The sequence below is a fragment of the Rhinolophus sinicus genome, chromosome 11 (assembly GCF_057876585.1).
Source record: "Rhinolophus sinicus isolate RSI-liver-muscle chromosome 11, RSI-T2T, whole genome shotgun sequence".
NCBI classification, from domain to species: Eukaryota; Metazoa; Chordata; class Mammalia; order Chiroptera; family Rhinolophidae; genus Rhinolophus; species Rhinolophus sinicus.
Window position 1 is genome coordinate 9,846,423 of NC_142511.1, and position 25,853 is coordinate 9,872,275.

The 25,853-nt window shown below is 36.5% G+C and overlaps 1 protein-coding gene across 1 annotated transcript in view; it reads left to right on the forward strand.

Annotated features, from left to right (window-relative positions):
* The first annotated feature begins 6,164 nt into the window (after positions 1–6,164).
* AXDND1 (axonemal dynein light chain domain containing 1) overlaps positions 6,165–25,853 on the forward strand; it is a 54,293-nt gene continuing 34,604 nt past the window's right edge. Inside the window, exons 1-8 of the mRNA XM_074322234.2 lie at positions 6,165–7,060; positions 8,498–8,673; positions 9,102–9,205; positions 16,181–16,301; positions 16,899–16,984; positions 18,320–18,376; positions 19,611–19,713; positions 21,590–21,711. Coding sequence (XP_074178335.2) covers positions 6,982–7,060; positions 8,498–8,673; positions 9,102–9,205; positions 16,181–16,301; positions 16,899–16,984; positions 18,320–18,376; positions 19,611–19,713; positions 21,590–21,711 — 848 coding nt within the window. The 5' untranslated portion in view covers positions 6,165–6,981. The remainder of the gene's footprint in view (positions 7,061–8,497; positions 8,674–9,101; positions 9,206–16,180; positions 16,302–16,898; positions 16,985–18,319; positions 18,377–19,610; positions 19,714–21,589; positions 21,712–25,853) is intronic.

Genomic DNA, 25,853 nt, shown 5'->3' on the forward strand with positions numbered 1-25,853 from the left:
CTAATGTGTTTCAGAAAGATTTATTGATTTTTTTCCCCCCTCCTTTGCTAGTAGGGGTGAAAATTATGTTTAGCTACCAAATGATAGTTCTTCTGAAAAGTAATGAGTTTAAAATTTCTTCCCTAAGAAATTTTAATGATAACTCTTTTCGGTGTGTTATCCAAGACAATAACTAAGATCTCTAACTTTGTCATAAATTAGTTAAATGCTTTTATTCTCAATCCTGGATAATGAAGGTAAATGGAGTTTTCTTGGTTTTGGTGGATTAATTTGCAGTTGCCTAGTGAAGTTGCTTGCCACATGTTAGACTTTAAGTAGAAAACTGAGGCTGTTTTTAACCTGTCGATACCTACAACGTTTGGAAGCAAAAGGAGTGGAGAAACGTTTTCTTTTTTCAATTGGTGCAAGGTAAAAGTGGATGACATTGGCAGGTTAAGAAAGTACAGTGTGTAAATATTCTGTATTTGCAAACAGATTATATTATAGAAGTAATTCATTTCATATAGGCAATTTTCATAATGTTAAAATTATATTTGCCTGAAAAATTTAATCCTGAAGTCTTTAAAGAAAACAGAACATTGTGTGTTTAAAAACTGGTCATGTGGGCTGTGTAGCTTAAAAATACATAATTTATGAATTGGTGAAGTCTTTTATTCAAAAATATATCTTTGTTTTGTATGATCATAAGTAATTTTGAGTAAAGTTCATTGTTTTGCGTAGGGAAAAATAATGAAGATAAACTAATATAACTATTATAACCAAGTAGCCTAAACCATTAAAAATAAATTGTTACACTTAAGCCCAGCATGTAATACATAAAATATAGCTGCTTCAGGTTAAGATGCGGGGGGGGGGGAGGGGGGGCTGGAGCCCTTCTTAAGTTTGCCACACCCATGTTCTTCCCCAAAACAACCAGTTTGGAAACCAGTGGTGCAGTTATAAAAGAACACACATGGACTTTTGAATAAGATAATCCCAAACTTACTAGCCATGTGACCTTGGGCAAAGTTGCTTACTTTATCAGAGCCACAGTTTTCCTCATCTGTAAAATGAGGTAATAACTACCTCACAGGGTTGTTGCAAAGCACTAGCCCTGGCAGAAATAGGGCCTCATTATTTTCTTAATCCTCCGTGAATTCTAAATCCTTATGATCTCATTGGAATCCTTTAAGAATGTGAATGTTTCAAATGCTGCAAACTCCCGAGAATACATGCTGGTTTTTTTGAGACTCTCAGGATGATGTGAATCAGGGTTACAACCTTGACTGATGTAATCGGCCCTCCGATAATGGACTTGACAAAAATTTAACAAGATTCTTAAAGGCGCTCACTGATGTTTCCACCTCTACAAACAGACTTTGCGATTTATTGTTTAGCATTTGGTTAGGGGGGCAAGCTTCTAAAAAGAAATATATTTCTGCTTTTACCTAGGTATTTAAGTCCAGTGTTTAGAACTGGTGTGGATACTTCTTAAAATTTATGGAGAGAAAGGAAGCTAATGAGGCCTTACTTCTTCCAGTGTAAAGTATGCTTAAATAGCCTTAGAAGACAGAAGAAATTTCTTAGTGGAAGCTAGTTCATACTTTTGTTAATAAAGTTTTAAGTGACTTGCTTACTAATCCTGTGCAAAATTTCATGTAGCTTATGTAGTTTATATAATGGAGTTTATGTGTATGTATGGTATATTTATGCTATCAAAGAAAGATCTGTCTTGGACATTGTTTCACGTATCTTCTCTCTAGGCTTAATGCTTATGGCTCGGAACTTAAAGGAACTGCGACATAAACGTTTTGAGGGATGTTTTTAGTGAAGCTTATATAAGTTATTTGTGAAGCTTATGTAAGTACATATTTGATTAGTTTCTCACATCATTAAAGTTTCTATCAGGTAAGAGAGTGTTGGAACCGAGTTTATAAAAGAGATAGAATATGGCTACACTGGTTGAAAAAGGGAGAGTGGAGCCCTCTTTGCTGGGTTTGCCCATGCACGCCCTTCCCCACCTGAAATTTAATGCCCAGTTTGGAAATCAACAAATAATGATAAAGTTGACACTCTATTTTAGGTTAGTAGGAAAACTCTACTATCTATATAATCTACTAAATCCTTAATAATGTTTTCATTTCTCTGTACAGTATAAAGAGTTTTTAATAGCTACTTTGGATTTGAGCAAAAGAAAGGGTTAATTTCAGAAGTGATAAGTTTTTTAAAAAAATCTGAGGCTGCCTCTGTACTCCTTTTTGTAAACACTTTCTTCCTTATTTCTACATCATTACATATTTCTGCAATCAGTATGCCCTTCCCAAGGGAGTGCTAACCTTTAAGCTAGCAGATACCTCCCATGCTTTGTGGTGGTCTTTTGTCTTAATGAAGTGGTAGGTGTTCTTTCTCTGTTTTAAATAACTTTGAAACATGAGGCAATTAGTGTACCCAATCATTTAGGGAGGCAGTTTGAATTCCCATGGGCAAACGTGCCAATTCTTGGGTGGGAAGAGCGCTCAGGCCACAGCTAAGGCTCTACCATAAGCGCGTGTGGCAGCTTCCTTCCATACCTTTCCAGCTGGTGCGTTAAATCCATAGTGTTCTGAGAGCAGCAGAAGGGTCACAGAAATCTGAAGAATTGTTAAAGGTTTTCCTACAATGAAAGATGTCTTTTCTAATTCATTCGTTTCTCTTTTCCTGAATTCTTTTTCCCTCCTCCCTCCAAACCCTTGTTTGTCTAATCATTGGTATTATCACTTTGTTTAGTATGCATTGTATTCGTATTAACTTAAAAAGTTTTAAACTTTGAAAAATACACATACACACAAAAAAAGAGCAAAATATTGCGTATGTGAAGACTATGATAAATAAATATATTTGGAAAAAAACCTAGTCTCTGTTGTCTCAACCTAGTCTCAAATTTATTCAATGTTAACTCTATTAATTATGTATTTCATGTTCATAAATGCTTTTCATTTACTATCAGGCATCTTTATGTGCTGAATATAGCCAAAGAGAAGGTAAAGAACAACTTTTTTACCCAAGATAGTGGAAGGGGAGCCATGTTACAGATTACAAAAATAAAATGATAGGACCCAGCTGGGACTGTATTTGCATCAAGAAAAGCAGTGACACTGATTCTTGAGCCTCCTCTCTTTATACTGGTCATTATCTGTTGCTTGATTCCTTTTGCCTTTGGTTGTTTAAAACTTGTGAACAGGTATTTCTAAAAATGCACCACCCACCCTCACCTAATAGGTAGAAATGGACTTACATTTCTAATGAAAAATGGAAAATGTGTTGGCCATGAAGTGTGCTTTTTCAGATGAGACTTGGGGAAACAAGCAAGATAGGCAGCAGCTTCCCTCCAAAGAATCTCAAAATAGGAACCTATTATGAGGAAGATTTGACACTGCAACATTTTATCCATAGAAGTATGTACAGTCATCCCTCAGTATCTGACCGCGATTGGTTCTAGGACACCCACCCCCACTGTGGATACCAAATCCACAGATGCTCAAGTCCCTTATAGAAAATGTCATATTTGCATATAATTTCTTATATAATTTAAACCATTTCTAGATTACTTGTAATACCTAATGTAAATGGTTATACTGTATTGTTTAGGGGATAATGATAAGGAAAGAAGTCAACATATCCAGGAAATACAGACATTCTAGATCTAACTACCTAATACATGTCATTAACAAGGTAATTTTTTTCCAAATATTTTCCGTACACAGTTGATTGAATCTGCAGATGTGGAACCTGCAGTAATGGAGGGCCAACTGTATCATAGTAAAGGCCAAGAAGTACTTAACTCTGGTTACCTGCTGTGGTCTGGGTCTACCCATCTGCCTGCCTCTGCAGTGCCAGAAGAGTGGGAAGGGGAAATCACTTCAGAAATTAGACATGCCCCTTGGGCCAAGTGACTTCATTGCCACTAGGAGCAAAGCCCCAGTATGGCAATTTGCCTTGATGAATTTACTAAAGTTTAGGGTCCTGTCCTTTTAGGCTTAGCTTGCATTTGGACCCAAATTAAGGTTTATGAATCTGATTAATAAAACAGGAGCATACCAATTCATGAATATACCATGAGAAATTGCACATGGTATGACATACTCAGGTTGTAATGGTCACAGAATTTGCTCTCTGTGGAAGCCCAACTTACTATTTGATGAGAAAGATGAGTTTATTCTAGACTACATCAACCAAATGCCAGTTACTATGCTATGCACTGAAGAGACACTTGTGAGCATATTTCTTCCTGTAGACACAGCCACATGGACTCAGGAGGACTTAGATGAATTGAGTAATGACTTAAAATTAGGACAATCAGGCATCATTTCAGTTTTAGTGATGTGTTTGTGTGGAAGCAATCCTAGAAGCTATGCTGCCCCTGGGAAGTGTTTGGCTGAGCAGTGCGTGGATTTCTCAGTGTCACTTTTTAAACATTTCTGATTGATAACCTTCATTTTTTAGTTACATTAAAAAATTCTGGCCTACTTCCCACTCACTCAGACTCTTTCAGGGAGCTTTTGCATGCTGTGCTTCTGTGTCCACAGACGTGTTGAATCCCTGCCCACACACCTGGAAAATGAGTTGGTAAAAAGATTGATACAAAAGCACACCCACTGTTTTTTTCCCAGTTGAGGGCATGACTGGTCAACACGTTACCGTCTCTCTTGTGATGTAATGATCTGTCCACCTGAAGCCCTGGAGGATCCCACTGCAGTGTGGGTGTTAAGCTGCCTCAGAAGTCAGCCAACACCAACCAGCACAATTAGCCCCATTTATAACTATGACTGTCACTTTTACTATGTCCTGGTATTTTCTATTAAGGAAAAGTTCTAACTGCTCATCTTGCATTCAGCTATGGTATTTTCCATCAAAGACCTCAATACTACATCTTGCTCCGTTTTAGGGTTCTCTTGGTATAATTCAAAATTAGGAGAGTGGTTTCCACAGCATAACAATTGTATTCTTCAGTAGCAATGGTCTTACTACAGTGTCCTTATGTTCTCATCTATTCTTGTGCTTACTACTTTATATACGTTTTAAAACTAAGAATTGAGAAGGTTAAGAATATGAAGGATGTTACGAATATGAAGGATGAGTTACTTTGTTCTTGTAGTACCTACAGGCTTAAGAAACCTATATAAATCGATGCTGGGGTTTTGGGACGTCTGAAATTCAGTATCTTGATTATGATTCCCAACTATAATGTACAGTCACACCAGTGAGGAAAGTGGAAGGCAAACTTTGGGGGGAAATTACCTTCTACCTGCATTGCATCACCTGTTTTGGTGGTAGCTAATTCTTAAAGGTGAACAATATGTGTATTTTAATTCTGGAAATCTAGAGAAAAATGAGGGTGATGGGAGTCAGGGCTAAAGGCTAAAATCTCAGACATCCAAGGTGTTTGACTAGGAGAATGAAAAGGGGCCTTAGAGACGTTTTCATTTTCAACATTTTGCCCATATTTCTCATTGCTATTACCCAGGAAACCAGAAAGAAAAAAGAGATTTAAGTCTATCAACGTAGAAGCGATATAACTGTCTTCTTGATTTTTAAACATCGCGTATTGAAGGTGTTTGTGCCAGGCACTGTACTTGGTACTAAAGAATATGACAATTTTACAGGATAGGTTTTCTTTGCTTCTGAATTTTATTTTTCAGAATAGAGGCATCTAGACACTGGGATTCCACCGGCATTATTAGGAATTAAGGCTCCATCTTACACAAAATGATCCCTGGGAACGGTAAGGGGCGGGGCCTCAGCTTCTCCGTGAGGATGCGTCCATCACCTTCTTTACAGAGAACAAGTTTTCAAGCAAGAAAACCCCACAATTTCACTTGGGCTGGCTCCGTCTAAAGTGCAATCTCCTCCCCTACCCCCAGGCAAAAAGTGTCTCGACCTAGGGATGTATTCCGCGTGTTACACAGGCGGTGCTTAATGTCCGAGGAAGACTTGATCAAGATAAGATGCCAAGGGCAGGGGCCCCATCCGCAGTAAAGCCTCAAATGATGGCAACCCAGAGTTTTTGATTACCCAATTTCCCCCTGAATTTGGGTTTTAGAAAAGTATGCAAAACAACGAAAAAGTGGAATAGAGAGATGGAAAAAACACTCGAGGGACGCTTGCCCCAATCCTGCGGAACCTTTCGTCGCGAGCCCGAGAGCGCATCCCTGGGGGAGGGGGATGCGACCCGGGATCGCGCCTGCGCACTGCCTCCGGCCTGCGGGCGGAAGCTCCGCGCTCGATACGGTTTCGGGTTCTGTGAGAACGGCCCGATTAAACATTTTCACTCTCTATCGCTGCCGAACCTATGCTGAGATTTAAAGCACATCGAATCCCCCTAGCACTGTGGGGATTGTTTCTTAGCTGTCTCCCTCCACCTCCTCCGGCACCGCCGAAGGCAGCCCCCATTGAGGGCGACTAAGGCGCAGGGTCCTGGGTTGCTATGACGACACGCAGACGTTCTGGGCAAAGGCGAGTTGGCGAGACGTCTGGCGGGAAACATAATTTAGGGATCCGGGTTGCAAGTGTCCGTTTCCCATCATTTCTGAGGCAGAGAGGGTGCGAACGCTGCCCGACCCGAGTCCGTGGAGCTGGCGTGCGCGAGGGCGCGACCTGAGGGGGGTTTGGGGACCGAGCCGACCGGTGATGCCGGCAGTCCGTGGGTGGCCCTGCTCGTCCTTCCCGGGCTGGGCGCAGACTGACTCACCCACGGGCTTCTTAGCCGCGTCAGGGGACCGGAGGGGGACACAGAAACTTCCCGAAAGACGGAAAACCCCTGCTAGATGAATTCTCAACTCCGATTTTAACACAGACTCTTAACGGGTCTCTCTCGCCCGCTCGCTCTCGCTTTTTTTTTTTTTTTTTTTTGCCTGCAGGTCAGTGTGGCAGCCCTGTTCCGTATGCCGCTGATTTGGTTCTAGGTTAGCTTTCTAGAAGGATATTTCAAATTGCTAAAGAGAGTGGTCGGAGGCATTGTTTATTATGTATCATCCGAAAACGCCCGCCACGGCAACGCCTGAGGACACAAAATTAAAAGTGTCTGCCTTCAAGGAGAAGACAGGTAAAGTTTTTCGAGGGCCCCGCAGACGTAAATAATCATGGCCATAGACAGAAATCACGGTCCTTAATCCGAGACTTCGTTTTTTAGCTTCGTTTTTCTCGTACACTTGTTGCAAGAAAATCCAAAACCATTCCTTTTATTGTGTTGAGTCGGTCCTGTTTCCCTGCTCCACCTAAAGACTAGATTTTTTCACACGCTGATGGTTTTATATTGGTTGAAATTCACCGTATTTTAAATACCAATAGCTGTATTGAATAGTACTTCTTGGGTGCCGGGTGAGGAACCAGTTTCCATCAGGTTGTAGTAATTATTCTAAATGAAAGTAATTCCTTATTTAAGATTTTCATTCATATACAGATCAATGCAGATCTGTACTAGAATAAGAATCAGACTCATTCCTACCCTCACGTTAGAGTTTCCTCCAACTCACCTGCATCTTGTTTTTAGGGGAGATTGTGCTAAAGCCCTTCCTAATCTTTTTCTTTTCCCCCCCCTTTTTCTATTTCCTCTGATACGCTGACTCCATCCCAAACTTTCAGCAGATAGAGATTTGGTAATGTGAACTTGAGAGGTTTTGATGGTGATCAAAGCTGATAACCTCCTTATAGAAATTAACACAAACCATACTCTGAGGGGCATAGATTAGTGGAGAGTTCTTCTAAGAGTGACAACCTGATTCCCCTTGACTGACTTCGTAGAAGACTTCCTATATTAACCCTCCTCCTTACCTTTATAACTTCTCTGCCCTTGTCAAGCTGAGTAGAATGAGTAGAACACTCTTTGTACTGTTGTTAACCAGTTTGCTCAGATTATTCCACTTTCTTCATTTCCAACAATCCCAATTCTACTTTTGCTTTCAACGCAGTGCAGATCCTTTCCACTCTGTAAATGTCCCAATTTAATGCAATTATTCTTATCTTACAGAGAAAAAAGTTTACTATGTGATTGCACAGTTTTGAGGAAAGTTGCTTTTGTCATTTTCATATCAAAGGGTAACTAGAGAATCCCATCATTATAAGGCTGTCGCAGTTCATTGAGCAAGTGAAATGAATTTAATTTTTAACTTTGATTTTTGAATAATGGAGGTTCATCTTTGTGCCTGAGTTTTTGAACCTGTGTCTGATGTAAGTGAGTAGGGCAGGCAATATGAATTTCTTTCTTTTCCTTTATTTCTTTTCCTTCCTTCCTTCCTTCCTTCCTTCCTTCCTTCCTTCCTTCCTTCCTTTCTTTTTCTCCTCCCTCTCTGTCTCTCTGTCTCTCTCTTTTTCTTTTTCTTTCTTCCTATGATGTTCAGTGTTTTAAATACTGTTACTATTCTTGGCAACCAGAAGCAGTGTTTCCTCTGTTAGAAACAAATAGGATTGGTGAGGCAGCCTGGGAATCTCCAGCTAACTTCAAAAAACCACAGTAAGCTTTTCTTTTCCATTATTTCCTTAGGACTTCTTCCTGAACTAAAGGAGAAAAAATATACGATGGATGGTTCAAAACCCCTTCCTCCTTCCCTTCAGAATGAGTTCATTCCTGAAGAGGTTCTTCTTTCTCTGACCTGTGCAGCCAGTGCTGGCCCTTGTCCTGAAAACTTACTACCTCCTAAGAAAATTAAAACCCCTAAGGTGAGTATATACGTATGGAAAGTACTTAGAAACATTTATCTTTTGGTGTCCATTTCATTAAGTATTTATTGAGCTTATGTTATATATTCCAGATTGTCTGAAAAATATTTAAAAAAATTAATTTCCTATATTGAAAGCTAAAATCTTTTGCACGAATGTTTCCAAGGAAATGCTTGAGTATTTCCATTAACTTGTTTTTTTATGTGATTTACCTGAATGATCACTACTACTCTTAGTCTTGATATTTTTCTTTCACTATATTGAACTTTTCTAGTTTCAGTCTTTCTCCATAGTATTGAGTAGGAAGTTTGCTTTCTCTTTTCTGTAGAATAAAATGCCGGTAATGTACGTACTCAGACCGATCAAGAATAGATTTCGTTTGACTAGTGCGCCCTCTGCTGTGTATTCCTGTTTTTGCTTTTTCCCAGGGTACCCTCCCGCGCTCTGTTGACCATGTTTGGCAGCATCCTATTCGAAGGAATAAGTTCAGATATCTGATTGACCATCCCGTTTCCCTAACTGGAGCTGGAAGGTAAAGAAGATAGATCGTGGGGGGAAGGGGGGGGATGGTGTCGTGGGGAGTAGATGCAGATGAATAAAGTCATTTTCTCATGATTTTCTGAATGGGCAGAATTGGAGAAATCATAGAATCAGAAATTTTCAAGCTTGCAATATCTTTGATGAATCACAATATAATCTGAAGAGGGTACAGCGCCACCTTTTTGTGTATGCTTATTGTAAGTAGGGTGGCAATAGGTGCTGGCTGAACTTGCTTTTAGTTTAAATTTTCTTTTCGCATGCCTTTGTGTACTTGTCCTCTTGCTCTCCTATTCCTTGTTGTACCCTAGTAAAAGGGACAAGATCAGACAGGCAGAATAACTTTAGTGCCTCTTTTATTTGTATATCTGAGAAGAGCTAGGTAGCATAGCTTCAAGATATGGAAAACCTTGAAAAACAAGTGCTTAATCCTTGGTTTTCCTCAAAGTGAATCCTTAACCTTTACACTGTTTCAGATCAAGTCAGCAAATACTATTTGTTGGTTTTATATCACTCCTAAAAATATTCTAAATGTCAGCATTTTCCTCTGAAGTATATGACCTGCTTATTTTCTATGTATGGTCCATTTATCAATTTACTCCCTGCATGCTTCTTACTGAAATATCACTTAATCTGAAAGAAATGTTTAAACTTACTAATACTTGGGTAGGTTTTCTCATCTTCCTGAGTTACATTTTCTCATTTTTAAGAAGGGAATACTAGACTTGCTCTATTTTGTGTACCTCCCAAGGATATAGAAAGAACAAGTGAAATAATGGATGGAAGAGCACTTGTAAAACTGTACAGCACATTTAAATATAAGGTGTTCTTACTCAACTATATCTCTGTGCTAGAAAAAGTGGCAGAAACATGGGCTATTGACTTTTGTGTCGTGCATCTTTAGTGTCATAAAGTATACTTTATTTTATGCCTTCAGATCATTGTTACAATTATTAATAGGAATAATTAGTAATTATGAAATGTTTGAAGTACTTTGAAAAAATAATTAGCCATATCTCACTATGACAATAAACTTTTAATGTGACATTAAAGTTTTAATTTCAAATGACTTCTGAATTGGAATTTTTAAAAAGTTAAGATCTGTATTGTGTTGGACAGGATAATGGCCTCCCCGACAAATGTCCTCACTGTAATCCTTGGAACTTGACATGGAACTTTACTTAGGAAATGTGATTAAGGTTAAGGACCTTGAGATGGAGAGAATCAGAATGCATCCAAATTAATTGCCTGAGTCTTTAAAAGTGGAAAGGAAAGCAGTTGAATGGGTCAAAGATGAGACAGAAGAAGGAAGACAGATTCAAAATATGAGAGCCACTCAGCCTGCCATTGCTGGCTTTGAAGATGGAGGAGGAAAGGAAATAGGCTAAGAATTGCTATTGGCCACTGGGAATGGCCCTCAGCTGACAACCATCAAGGAAGCAGGGATCTCAATCCTAGAACCACAAGGAAATGAATTTTGTTAACAACTCAAATGACCAGAAAATCAAATCCTTCCCTAGAGCATCCAGAAAGGGACATAGATAGCCCTGTCAGCACCTTGATTTTATCCCAGTGAGGCCTGTGTTGGACTTCTGACCTACTGAACTATAAGATAATAAATCCGGGGTTTGTTTAAGCTGTTAAATTTGTGGTAATTGGTGTTGGCACCAGTACAAAATTAATACATGTATGCATGACTACTAGTATTCATAACAAGAGGTAACTTGTTTAACAGAGCCTTAAATATTCAGAGCAAAGCAGGAAAATACAAAACAACCAAGCAAATAGCCTCTGAGTAGTATTTTTGATGGCTCCATCAGTCAAAGTTCAGTGTAGAAAATAAAACACTCTAGATATTTTAAGCAGGAAATTGAGTATTGAAAAAATTGTTGGAAGGGATGCCAACTGTTACTGAAAAAAAATAAAAATTGTTAGAAGGGCCAAAGGAGCAGGTGTGAAGCAATGCCTTGAGAATAACTCCCACAACAGGATGGAATTAACTCCTCATTGAGGCTACTGCCCCCAAGGCTGCCACAAGAGTTCAAAAGTATGTCTCCTTGATTAGACATTTGTCCAAAGAAGATAAAAATAGCCAATAAGCACACAAAAAGATGCTCAACTTCATTAGCCATAAGGAAATGCAAATCAAACCACAATGAGGTCGCATCTCACACCCACTAGGATGGCCATAATAATGAATTGGACAATAACACGTGTTTGGGAGGATGTAGAGAAATTGGAAATGTCATCCATTGCTCGTGGGAATGTAAAATGGTGCAGCCTCTTTGGAAAACAGTTTAGCCCTTCCTCAAAAAGTTAAACAGAGAGTTACTATATGACCCAGTAATTCTACTCCTAGGTACATACCCAAAAGAATTGAAAATATCTATCTACACAAAAACTTGACGTGAATATTCATGGCAACATTATTCATATAGCTAAAAAGCAGAAACAACTCAACTGTCTGTCCATCAATTGATGAAAGGGTAAACAAAATATGGTATATTTATGCTATGGAATATTACTCAGCCATAAAAAGGAATAACATATTAGTACATAGCATGTTTCCCCAAAAATAAGACCTAGTTGGATAGTCAGCTCTAATGCATCCTTTGGAGCAAAAATTAATATAAGACCCTGTATTATATATTATATTATATTATATTATATTATATTATGTTATATTATGTGATGTGATGTGATGTGATGTGATGTGATGTGTTGTGTTGTGTTGTGTTGTGTTGTGTTGTGTTATGTTATAGACCCGGTTTTATTTTATTATAAGACCTTTTTGCTCCAAAAGATGCGTTAGAGCTGATTGTCCAGCTAGGTCTTATTTTCAGGGAAACACAATACTACAACATTGATGAACCTTGAAAATATTACGCTAAGTGAAAAGTCAAAAAAGGGTATGTATTGTATGTTTCTGTTTATATGAAATGTCCAGAATGGGCAAATTTGTAGAGACAAATGGGTGGGGGGGTGAGGAGAGTGGTGAAATTGCTGCTAATGGGTAAAGGGTTTCTTTTTGGTGTGATGAAAATATTCTGGAATTAGGTACTGGTGAAAGTTACACAACTTCGTTAATACACTAAATACTTATAAGTTGTGAATATACTAAAAACTTGTTAATATAGTAAAAACTTCAAATTGTACTCTTTAAAAGGGTGAATTTTATGGTATGTGAATTATATCACAATAAAAAAATACCTCCTTAGTTGTGATCCAAGGATCAAGAAACTGAAATAAAGAAGTTGTCACTGCTGCTGCTGCTGCTGCTGTTACTGCACTGCCTCTCTCGACTTGGGTAACTGGAGCATGGATTCTGGAATATTGCTTCAGGAAAACCACTTTTCCATGATGTTGCTCACAGAATCAGCTGAAGCATGGCAAGAAAATGGCTTTTGCCTCACTTTTACCTCCCAAATCTTGCAAAAGTGCATCTACGTGTGGAACTTCATTCACAGCTAGAATCCTCGCTACAAGGATGTCTGGGAAAGCACTTCCCAACCTCTCCAATCCAAAGAGGGTATCCAGCACACATCAGGGCCAACTGTATGTTGAGCCCTGTGCTAGTCTTCAGGAACATAACCAGACAGTCCTCAAGAAGCTCTTTGCTTCATAACATTACCTGAATTATCAAGAAAAGACTATATCATGTTATATATAATCTGCTTAAGAAAGCCACAAAGTTTTAAATACATTTCAGAAAGACTTAATATTGCTTAAAAAGCATGCCTCAGTTGTTTGGAAAATCAGTAACCTCTGAAATACCTCATTTCCTGACAACTTCAGATAAAATGCATACTTGTTTATGCACATAACCATTGTTTTGGAGAAAAAATTGAAGTATGAACTCAGTTTGGTAATGTGGGGGCTGAAGAGTTTTTTAAAGTCTAATAAAATTTATTTTTTATGTTATGGCTAAGCTTCAAAGGTGTTTTTTTTGGGAGGGGGTGGTTTAAATAAAAATAGATTCTCCAGAAAAGTATAAGAAGGTGGTTTACTACAAGAGTTTAAGAGAAATAAAACATATCTATTTTTAATGAAAAACTATATTCCAACAAATAAATAAAACTTGTTTCACCTAAAAATAAAGTAAAATACCCAATCATTAAATAATAGAAACACAGAAGACTCCTAAAATTACTCTGAGAAAATTTGAATGACAGTAACCAAACTAAGCTTTTCCTTTAGAAGGATGTACATATGTGAAGTATTCATTGTTTTTAGCTAACAAAGTTATATTGGTCAACTTAGCAGTTATTGGTGTGATAGAAACTGATGTCACATCGTCCTGCAAGCAGCTTTAAAAAAAACCAAACACTTCATTTAGATATCTAACACATAAAAATTGTATATGTTTAAGGTGTACAGGTTGATGTTTTGATAAATGTATACATTGTTACAAGATCACCACAATCAAGCTAGTCCATTACCTCTACATAGTTGCCGTGTGTGTGTGTGTGTGTGTGTGTGTGTGTGTGTGTGTGTAGAAGATTAAGATCTGTTCTCTTAGCAAATTTGTTATTTTCCTGCAGATAGTTTTAGTGAGAGAAATAAAACATTACAGATACTTCTAGATCCCCACCCCACATTCCTTTCCCCTCTCTCTGTCCCTTCTCAGAGGTAGCCATCATCATGAGGCTAGTATATATTGTTCCAATGAATGTTTTTATACTTTTGTTTCGTATGTCAGTAGCCATAAACAATATTTACCATTGTTTTTGCATACATGGCTTCAGAGCATTGTATGATTTTGCAGTTTCCTTTTTAAACTCAACATTGTTTTTCAGGTTTATCAAGTTGATTCATGTAAATCTCGTTCCATATATTATATTCCATTGTATGGATAAATCACAGTTGATTTATCTATCCCTTTACTGAGGGACAGTTGTGTTGGTTCTACTTTTTTTCTTAGCAAATTTCAAGTGCACAGGACAGCTTTAACTGTCATCACTATGCTGTACATTAGGTCTCCAGAACTCATTCATCTTGCATAACTGAAACTGTACTGTTTGACCAACATCTCATTTCCCTCACCTCCCCCACTCTCTCTCTCTCACATATTAGATCACGTGGTATTTGTGTTTCTCTAGCTTATTTCACTTAGCATAATGTTCTCTACGTTCTCCCATATTGTCACAAATGGCAGGATTTCCTTTTGTAAGGCTGAATAAACATTCTGGTCACACACACACATTTTCTGTATCCATTAATTCATTGACAGACATTTAGGTTGTGTCTATGTCTTGGCTATTGTGAATAATGCTGCAGTGAACTTGGGAGTTCACTTAGATCTAGATTTCATTTCTTTTGGATATGCAATATGCCCAGAAGTAGAGTTGCTGGAACATATGGTAGTTCTGTTTTTTATTTTGAGGAATCAGCATACTGTTTTCCATAATGGCTGTACCTATTAACCTGGGGCGAGGGGCAGAGACCTCTGAAAATTATGTGTAGTGACATGATTATAACTGCTATTGGGAGATGAATCTGGCAGAAGTATGTGGAATCTACCAGAGACTTGAGAATCCACATAAAAAGTAATGACCCCTTGGAATAGTGATTTGATATCAGCAAGAGACAAGAGGACTGACCACTAGGATGATGTGAGGGTGGATGTAAAATTAATGTGTCAGCAGTAGGTGGATCTTGAGGGCAAAGGCTGGGAAAGAATCAGTTATGGATGCTGAGATTTTGATGAGGAGGGGGAGGTGCTGACAGAATTAGTAAATACAGGAGAGTGAAAACTTAGAAGGGAGGGAGAAGAATCCAGCTGTATCTAGAGGTAGCAGATAGGATCGGGTGAGATTTGATGGCATTGCCAAGGGAGAAAGTGTAGGGAAAGAACAGGGACGCGGACAGAATGGTGAGCATTTCCATTTGGTAGGGAGGAAGTCATAGAAGTGCAAGAAGTAGTAGTTAGGATGAAAACACCCTGGAGAGTCCAGCAACACAGAGGATACAGCAAAGGAGAGTGTTTTTACAGAGGTAACCATCCCTAGAAAATATTCCAGGGAAATAGTGGAAGATAAGAACTGATAACTTGGCAGTGGAAAGCCACCATCAGCTTTCTGGAGAATGGTTTCAGAAGAGAGATGGGGATGGAAGTCAGATTGCAGGGGAATTTTGAGAAGTCTAATGTTTAACAAAACTGTAGGTGGTGATAGATATATCAATAGATTAGGTAGATAGATTAGATTAGATAGATACCTGCAGATAGATAGATACTGTGTTTCCCCGAAAATAAGACCTAGCTGGACCATCAGCTCTAATGCGTCTTTTGGAGCAAAAATTAATATAAGACCTGGTCTTATTTTAATATAAGACCGGGTCAATATAATATAATATAATATAATATAATATAATATAATATAATATAATATAATATAATATAATATAATATACCGGGTCTTATATAATATAATACCTGGTGTTATATGAGACCAGGTCTTATATTAATTTTTGCTTCAAAAGACGCGTTAGAGCTGATGGTCCAGCTAGGTTTTATTTTCCAGGAAACACGGTAGATAAATGATGGTAACATGGCAATGCATGGTCAGGGAAGATTTTTAGCAGGGGAAAGACCTGAGTTATAGACCAAGGGGAATGTTCCAATAGAAGGGGTTACACAGAGGTTATGATTGATGGAATGAGGTCCCCGAGGATGTGGGCAACGATGAAATCAAGGACATAAGTGGAGGAAATAACACTGAGGAAGAGAATATATCTTAACCCGAGATTGAAGGAAAGGAAGAATTTGTGATGTGAGTGAGAAATCTGAAGTGGAGAAGGGAAGACGGTGGCGGACGTCGTCTCTAACGCCTCAGCCTTCGTAAAGTATGAGGAAGGGAGACCAGTTGTGTGCCCCTTTTTACCCACGTGAAGGATGTGTGTGGACTTTACCCACTCTTATCCAATAGCCAGACAAAATTGATTTTGTAAATATGTATTTTTATTTTTTTAGGGATATTTCTTTTCTGTATGATGTTAAATATGTTAAAGGAGAGACAAGGGAGAGTACACTTTGTCCCCCACATTCGGACCATTCCGTAGAGTCACGTGAGGGCGTCATTGTGCCGCGTAAGGTAAATAAAATATTTGACTAATAATTTCCTCTCCTTCTCTCTACTTTTTAAAGAAAATATTCCTCGAAATATAAAGCAGTGTTGTATGATAGCAACAACCTGCATTGCCTATCAGTTTTCACAGCACTTTTATTTCTAGAAAAGCGTATTTAGTGAGAAAAGATCAAAGATATTTTAAGCCACTTTTCACACTACATTTATTCACTTTAATCTAGAAAATACAGTATAGGAGACTATTTTTTTTTTTTTTTTAAGAAATCTACAGTTTAAAGTTGTGGAATTCTTATTTTGGGGATGTTGCTAAGGTGCATTTTAAACTACTAAATTTTAAAGAGTCAGTCAATGGATTTCTGAATAGTATATGGGACACCTGTAACTAATACTCAAACCAAGGTTATTCTGTAATTCCTGGTGTTTGTTTTAAATGTGTGCTCTGCTAAGTTTTTTACTACTTGCCTTGTCTCATATTACTAACATGGTCATTTTCCTCATCAAAATCTCTTAATAAATAGTGTTCCTTTGGGACAGGAGTTAGAATTTGTGCAAATCAGTTTTTTTCATCTACTAATGTTTTCATTCTTATTCTTTCTTTTTTAGCCAAAGAAACTAACCGATACTTTGATTCCTGAAGAATTTCATATTGTGTCAAATATAGGAGTCTCAGGTTTGGAGTGTTACGATGAGTGAGTACTATAGTATATACTGATTATCTGATAAGTTGCACTGTTTCCTGCTTCCCAGACATAGAGGAATATGGACACAGTTCATTCATGTTCCTAGTCAATATTTGCACTGAAATGAGGAAACGTGGCCAACCATCCTAATACAATTTTTTAAAATAGTTTTAATTTAAGAAACTAATGAAAAAGTCTTACTTGAAAAAGTTTAGGATTTCAGTGATTAAATTGTTCTCTGTCTTTTCCTACTGTTTAATTTTAATTAGGAAAAAAAAGGTCTTTATTCTGAATGCTTGACTATGCCTCTTTGGGAATGGTTCTGAGCAATTACCATGGAGACAATGGAAAATAGCCCCATAAACTGGATTCTCATAGTGCATGATTCTATGACTTAGCACTCATGCCTAGTTTTCTTTGATTCCTGTTTATGGGATTGAAAATGGGATCTTGCTTTTATTTTCCGAAACAACACTTGAATGTTTCATAGTTTAAAAAACTAGAACTTTGGGCTAAGGCTGTCACTCTTTTTACCATATCTAGTACATTATATTATATGGCAGTTCCTTATGACGGTGAGTTTCAGAACAATATTTTGCCAAAGAGAACTAAGTAGAACTCATTTTTGCGGTAACTTTTAATTTTTATATAATTTCAAAATTATAAATAAGTTGCATAATAGAACAAGGAACTCCCATATACCCTCTATCCTGACTCACTAGGTGCTTCATTTGCTTTAATACACACACACACACACACACACACACACACACACACACACACACTTAAACTATTGAAGAGTAAGTTGGAGACCAAAAGAAATGCTTATTAACTAGGGGAAGAAAAAAGATATATAAGTAATAATGAATTAAAGGATTACTATGTGGTTTTTATTGTGATAGTCATTTAGGTGTAAACAAGTACTTTCAGAGGACAGATATGGCTGGGAGTCAGGAAAATTATGTTCTAGTTTCATCTCTGCTTCTTACTCATTTTATAACCTATTTGGTCACTTAGTTGACTTACGAGTTCTTAGCACATCCTTCCACCTTTGAAAAAGCTCTTTATAACGAATCAAGGAAATTTTCATATTGTGACATATTAAGGAATGTGATTAAAGCTCCTTTACTAAAAAATGTTTCAAATATGATAAATATCATTATATCTGTGTCTGTAGATGTCTAAGACTATTTAAGTATGATTTTATGTGCAAAATGGTAGACCTTTCTGGTTGCCTTCAAGCTTCTCAATCCCATGAGGTCTTAAGTTTATCATGTTGTGATAAGTAATAAACAGGCCAGATAATTTTCTTATAATAACATTTACCTGTCATATTGATTGCAGCAAATATACTACTCTCCTCACAGATAGTGAAAATAGGCTGTTGGTCTTCCCATCCATGTAAGTAGAGTTTATTTTTGAAAGTGTTTTTTAGAAAGAATAACTATATACATATATATTCCTTTTTCTTGGTACTTTATTACACACACGCGCGCGTGCGAAAATTAAAATGACAGCAGAAACCCAAGACAATAATTGCCACAATTCTATCATCTAATCAGTGTTTTCATTTGTCCAATTGCATATTCAATTTTTACATATTTATAATATTTAAGTACTATAAAATGCTATTTTTTATAGTTTTAAAATTCTTTACATTGCTTTTTATTTTATTTTATTGTGGTAAGAACACTTAACATAAGCTCTACCCTCTTAACAAATTTTTAAGTATATAATACAGTTAACTATAGGTACAATGTTGAATAGCAGATCTGTAGAGCTTACCTTGCATAACTGAAACTTTTTTGCCTGTTTATTAGCAATTTCCCATTTCCCTCTCCCACCAGATCCTGGAAACCACCTTTCTCCTCTATAATTCTATGAGTTTGACTGTTTTAGATACCTTATGTAAGTGGAATCATGCAGTATTTGTACTTCGGTAACTGTCTTATTTCACTTAGCATGACATCCTTTGGTTCATCCATGTTGTTGCATATTGCAGAATTTTCTTCTTTTTTAAGGCAGAATAATATTCCGGTATCTGTATATACCACATTTTCTTTATCCATTCATCCATCGATGTACATCTATGTTTCCACATATTGTGACTAGTGCTGCAATGGACATGGGAGTGCTAATATCTCTTTGAGATCTTGGTTTCAGTTCTTTGGATAAATGCTCAGAAGTGGGATTGCTGGATCATATATAAAATACTTTTGTATTCTACATTTAACCATCAGTTTTACTCCATTTTGCCACAGTCTTTTTGTGTTTTTTCCTTCTTTGTCCCTTTTCCTCTTTTACATTGTGAAGTAACTAACATTGACAGCTTGGTGTTTATCTCACCACATTTTTTCTATGTTCTTACAATCATACACAATAGTATTTTTTTGGGAGTGGGCATTATTTTTGTTTACAAAAGAGAGGATCATACTATTTGCATTTTTCTTTTTTTTTTTTTTTAAGACTATATTACTGATATCCCACTAGATCTGTGCTTACAATTCTAATGCTTTAAGATACCATTAATATTCCATAGTATATACATTTTCTTTATGCATATTGTATTCTTTTTGTGAGTGAGGATGACCTATTATAACACTAATTACAGAAGTCTGCCACCTTAATCTTTTAGGAAACCTAATAAAAGAGTAGAAGTGGTCAAGCTGAACGATGTGATGGATACTATGCTAGAGAGGGCTGGTGTGGAAAATCAGGAATATACAGGACCTACCAAGGTAACTGCCAAGATCACTATAACCTAGTGGTTAAGAGCATGCACTCTGGGTGGTGGAAGGCCTGGATTGACATCTTGGCCCTGCTATTTATTAGCTGGTGAACCTGGGCAAGTCATTTGTACCTCAGTTTCCTCTGTAAATTAGAGATGATAATAATATTTACCTCATAGGGTTGTTGTGGAGATTAAAATGACATAACGAATGTAAATGGCTGAGAACAGTGCTTGGCATGTGGTAATCACTGTATAATTAATTGTTAGTACAACTGACTTTTTTTTTTACTTTTTTTTTTTATTAGTTTCAGGTGCACAAGACAAAGTAATACTTAGACGTTTATCATTTGTATCCCTCACACTGTGTGAACCCCCCTTCCCCCATCCACTATCCCTCTGACATCGCACACAGCCATTACATTTCCACTGTCTCTATTCCTAATGCTGTACTCTGCTTCTTGTAAGTACACACACACACACACACACACACACACACACACACACACACATAAACTTGTAGTTAATATTCATTATTGTTCAGCTTCAGCTTCAGGTAGTACAACTGACTCTTAAACACCACAGTTTGAACTACACAGTCCATTTATACATGGTTGCTTTTCAATAAATACTTTAAATGTATTTTCGCTTCCTTATGATTTTCTTAATAACATTTTCTTTTCTCTAGCTAACTTTATTGTAAGAATACAGTATATAATACATACAACATACAGAATTGTGTTAACTGACTGTTTATATTTTTGGTAAGGCTTCCAGTCGACAGTAGGCTATTAGTAGTTACGTTTTTGGGGAGTTAAAAGTTATACATGGACTTTTGACTGCATGGTGGTTTTGCGTTTCTAACCTCTGTGTTGTTCAAGAGTCAACTGTATTATTCGTATTACTGTGTTTCATTGAAAACAAGTCACCATTGATTATAAGACCCTTATTTTGTGTACCAATAAAAAACATGGCCAATTAAATCGTGCTTTCTTATCACTTATAATTTTTATTTTATGCTTAATGAAAGGGCTCTTTCAGTCTTACACAGATATAGATTTATTTCTTTATGAAGGCTATTTCTTTTTTGTTTTGTAAATTTTCATTTTTATAGAATTTAAAACATAGATAAGTTCAATGTAAGGCACTCTTATGTAACCTTTACACGGATTCACCAATTGTTTACATTGTGCTCTGTTTGCTTTATCATTCTCTCTCCCTCTCTACATATCTTTCCATATATAGTTTTTTCTGAACCATTTTAGACCCAGCTGGCGACATTGTGCCTCTTTACCACCAAACATTTCAGGTATACTTCCTATGGATGAGGACATTCTTTTACGTATCTATAATACAGTTATCAAAATCAGGAAATTTGACATTGGTGACAGTCCATGTTCAAATTTATCAATTATCCCTATATTGGCTTTTTACAGCTATTTCCCCCTCTGTTTCAGGATCCCAGGATCACACAGTGCTTTTATTTGTCATGTTACTTTAGACAACTATAAAACAGTTCTTTGCATTTTTTGACCTTGATATTTGGAAGAACAGAGAAGAGTTATTCTATAGAATGTTCCTCCGTTTGGGTTTGTTTGATTTGTAGGAGTACTCACGATTTGATTCAGGTTTAGTATTTTGGCAGGTATACCATAGGAGAGATACTGTGGCCTTCTCGGTGCATCATATAAAGAGATGTATGATTAGACACAGATTTTTAAAAATAATATATCATTTTGTATATATATTTATAAAGGAAAATGTAAGTGAAATAAATCAATCAAGGTGTCTCTAAAGCTCATTCACATGTAAAGACCTTAACTCTTAAAATGGTTTTACTGACAAGACTGTAATACACGCTAATTAACTTACTTATCTTCTGCCAGATGCACAAACTACTACATATATTGAAGAAGGAACAGACCATTTACAATACAGTATTTCATGAACTTATTCGACAAGTCAGTGTGGACTGTGCAGATAGAGGAGAACTACTGTCCAAAATCAGGTTAAAGCTGTTCCTGGAGTGTTCCAGTTTCCTTTTGAATTTTATATTAGAATTATGTTTATATCCGTTTTTGAGAAAATCACAAAAGTACACATCTCTATTCTATTGATAATAAGAAGCCTAATTGTTTTTCTATTATATTTTCTATAATAAAAATATAATAATTGGGAACTTCCTTAAGGTGATTTCTGTTGGGATGTTTGACAACATATTTTTTTATGATTGGGAGTCAAGTGCTATGTGAAATAGTAGAAAAAGTACAGAGTCTGGAGACAGACTGATCAGATTTCAATTTATCATATGTGTGTGACGTTGGAAATAGTGTGAGCCTTAGTTTTCTCATCTGTAAACGAAGGTAATAGCAACTGTGAACATTTTAGTCTGTTCATTAATCAGTCAGTAATATTGTCTACTCTGTGTCAAGCATTAAGATACTTCATAGGATTGTGGTGAGGTTTAAATGAGAGCATAGAATTAGGTGCTCAATACATATAGGTATTATAGATGATGATGATAAATACTATTATTACTATAATTCTTCTTATGACACTGGTTCTTTCCAAAAGCTGAAAGGAATAATAGAAGTAGAATACTGGGTTCAAATTACGTATTTGCAGCTTACTTGCCATAGAAGCACAGGCAAATTATTAGATCTCTCTGAATGTGCTCTACTTTATCGCTTGTCTATCCATCTAGCCATTCTTCCATCCATCCACTAATTTCACGCTCTTCAAAGTAAATTGCAGACATCAGTGTATTTCCCTCTAAATATTTCAGCATGTATATCATTAACCAGATATTCCTTTTTGAGTAAAATTTACTTATACTGAAATGCAAAAATCTCGCCTGCATTTGTTGATTTTTGACAAATCCATACACTTATATAACCCAACCCCTTAGAAAGAATAAAGTATTACCATCACCCCACACAGTTCCCTAATGCTCTCTCCCAGTAAATGCCCTCCCCCACTTCTCCAGAAATTCTGACTTCTTTCCATCTTAGATTAGTTTTGCCTATTTAGTAAATGGGATCATATTCTATCTACTCTTTTGTGTAATATATTGAGATAATGTGTATATAATCTACCTTCCTATAACTTCTACCCACTAATCCTAATATTGTACTCTGGAAATACTCAAAGTAAGTCTATTCTTTCTTTCACCTTACAGCTCTTCAAATATGTGAAAATGACCGTTTTTGTCTTCCCTCTTATGTGTTCTCTTATCCAGGCTAAACATCCCCAGTTCTTTCAAGTTTTCTTAGTGAAGTATACTACAGATGGAAAACACACTAATTCATCAATGTTGATTTCAAAATATGGTGTCATGCAGTATTACACCATTACAATATCATACAGAATAATTTCATGGCCCTAAAAACCTCGAATGCATTACCTATTTATTCTTCCCTCCTCCATTTCCATTCCCATAACCCTCCTCGGTAACCCCTGATTTATTTTAATTTTTAAATTTTTTTTTTACTGTCTCTATGCTTTTTTCTTTTCCAGAATGTCATTCAGTTGGGATCATACAGTATATAGTCTTTTCAGACTGGTTACTTTCACTTGAATTTTAAATAGCTGAAATGTTTCCTGACCGTTATTTTGTGGAATTCATTAAGTTCTGGGCACTGTACCATTGTTATTGAGCAATTAGATTGTGATGTGCTTTGGTGTAGTTTCCATCATGTTTCTTGAGCTTTTTGAATCTGTGAGTTTATATATATTTTAAATAAAATATGGAAGTTTTTTGGCTAGTTTTTCCTTCAAGTATTTTTCTGCTCTGCTCCCTTTTTGGGGAAGTCCATTTACACATATATCAGGCTACTAATATTGAAATTGTCCCACAGATCCCTGATGCTTTGAACATTTTTACTTGTGTTTTTTTGTCTTTTCTTGTTCATTTTGGATAGTTTCTATTGCTATATGTTCAAGTTCACTAATCTTTTCTTTTGCAGCATCTAATCTGCCTTTAATCTTATCCAGTGATGTTTTCATCTCAGACATTGTAGTTTTCATCTCTAGAAGCTCAATTTGGATCTTCCATGTCTCTACTTAACTGTTAATGAAAACTTGTAATGTCCCTGTCCGTTAATTCTAACATTTATTCCAGTTCTGGGTCAGTTTCGATTGATTGATTGTTCTCCTCATATGTGTGTTTTCTTCTTTACATACTTGGTAATTTTGATTGGATGGCAGACACTGTGAATTTTACCTAATTGAATGCTATATGTTTTTGTATTCCTAAAAATAATCTTGAGCTTTGTCCTGGGACACAATTAAGTTACTTGAAAACTATTTGATCCTTTAGGTAGGACCAGAACAGAGCTTAATTTAGGGCTATTTAATTCTGAATATTATTGAAGCAAGACTTTTCTTGGAATTATATCCAATGCCCCATGAATCATGAGCTTTTACAGTCTGGCTGGGTGGAAACAGGAACTATTTCAAGTCATGTGTGAGTGCTGGGCACTTTTACTTCTGATCCTTTTCGATGGTTCTTTCCATGATCTCAGGTAGTTTCTTCACATTTATGCCCTGATCATTATTTAGTTGAATACTTAAGGGGAACCCTTTGCAGACTTCCAGAGATCTGTCTCTGTGCAGCATTTTTCTCTCTGGTACCTGTCCTCTGAACTCTAATCGTTTTCATCTGTCTCTAAACTCTTATTTCTAGCTCCTTAACTTAGAGAACCCACTGGGGTCCTTCTGGGTTTCCTCTCTTTGTACTATAGCCTGGAAACTCTCTCAAGTGAACAAGTTGGAACAATCATAGGGCTTACCTTATTTCTGGTCTCAGATCAAGGGTCACTTTCTTTCATTGCCCAATATCCAGGATCTTGAAAATTGTTGTTTCACATACCATGTCTTTTTAGTGTTATTATTGTTGTTATTTCAGGCAGCAGAGTAAATTTATTTCCCCTGGATTTCTTTTTATAATTTCTGTTCCTATACCTATATCAGAATTCTATTTATACATTAATGTCCTTCATAAGTTTTGGGAAATTATCAATGATGATCTCTTTGATGAATGTCTGTTCTCCATTCTCTGTTTTCTCTTTCTGGAACTCTGATTAGATTTACATTAGACATTGTCATCCTATGCTCCGCCTCTTAATCTCTTTTTCGTAATTCCCATTTCCTTATCTCTGTGCTGCATTCTGGATAATTTTTTTTAGGACACGAATACCCTCTTTAGCTGTATATATTCTGCTATACCCCATCTGTTGAGTTTTACAATTCAGTAATTACATTTTTTCCCTAAGAGTTCTATTGGTTTGTTTCCATATGTGTCATCATATTTAATAAGTTTTTTGTTGCTTATTTTTTAGATTCTATCTTTTATTTCTCAAACATTCCATGTATAATTTTATATTCTAAATTTGATAATTCTAGTAGATGAAGACCATTAGTATCTAAATCTACTTTTGTTTCTTCTGAGTCTCATTCATGGTGGTTTATTTATATAAGTACTCGCAGTCTTTGCTTGTGTGGCTAATGTTTGTCTAATCTTAATCATTCAATCCTATGATTTATATTGTTTCATAAAATATAAAACAATATGGGATATAAATCGTAGATGCTTTCTGAAGAGAGGATTTGCTTTTTCTCCCTTCTGGAATCCTGGCTTGATGCAGTAGTAGTTCTACACTCAGGTCTCCCACTTTAAATGTGGCCCAAGACTTATGATCTCTGGGACCCACTGTTGGTATTTTTACGGGGGCAACCCTGACCTTGGGTTTGGCTAATGGATACTGTTTGCCACCTCCTACTCCATTCTTAGCGTATTGTATTTTGTTTGTTGTTTTTGTTTTTCATCCCTAGAGATTTCTATTTCTTCCTGTGAGCCCATTAATGCTTCAAAAAGTATGCTCTATCATGGATATAGTTGTAATAGGAAGGCTCTTGAGAGTATTTTACCTCCATATTGTTAGGAGGGGCAGTCGTAAAGATGTTTTAAAAATTGTTATTTCCTGATGTATGAGCTGCATATTGAGCTGATAAACTCCTTTTTACTTTAAGTGTTTAAATAAGGGCAGAATAATTCTTTCTGTCCATGTGTGAGAGATTAAGCTAAATGACCATTTCAACTCAAAGATGTTATTAATTCTAGGGTCTCAGGGATAGGATATAATACTTAGA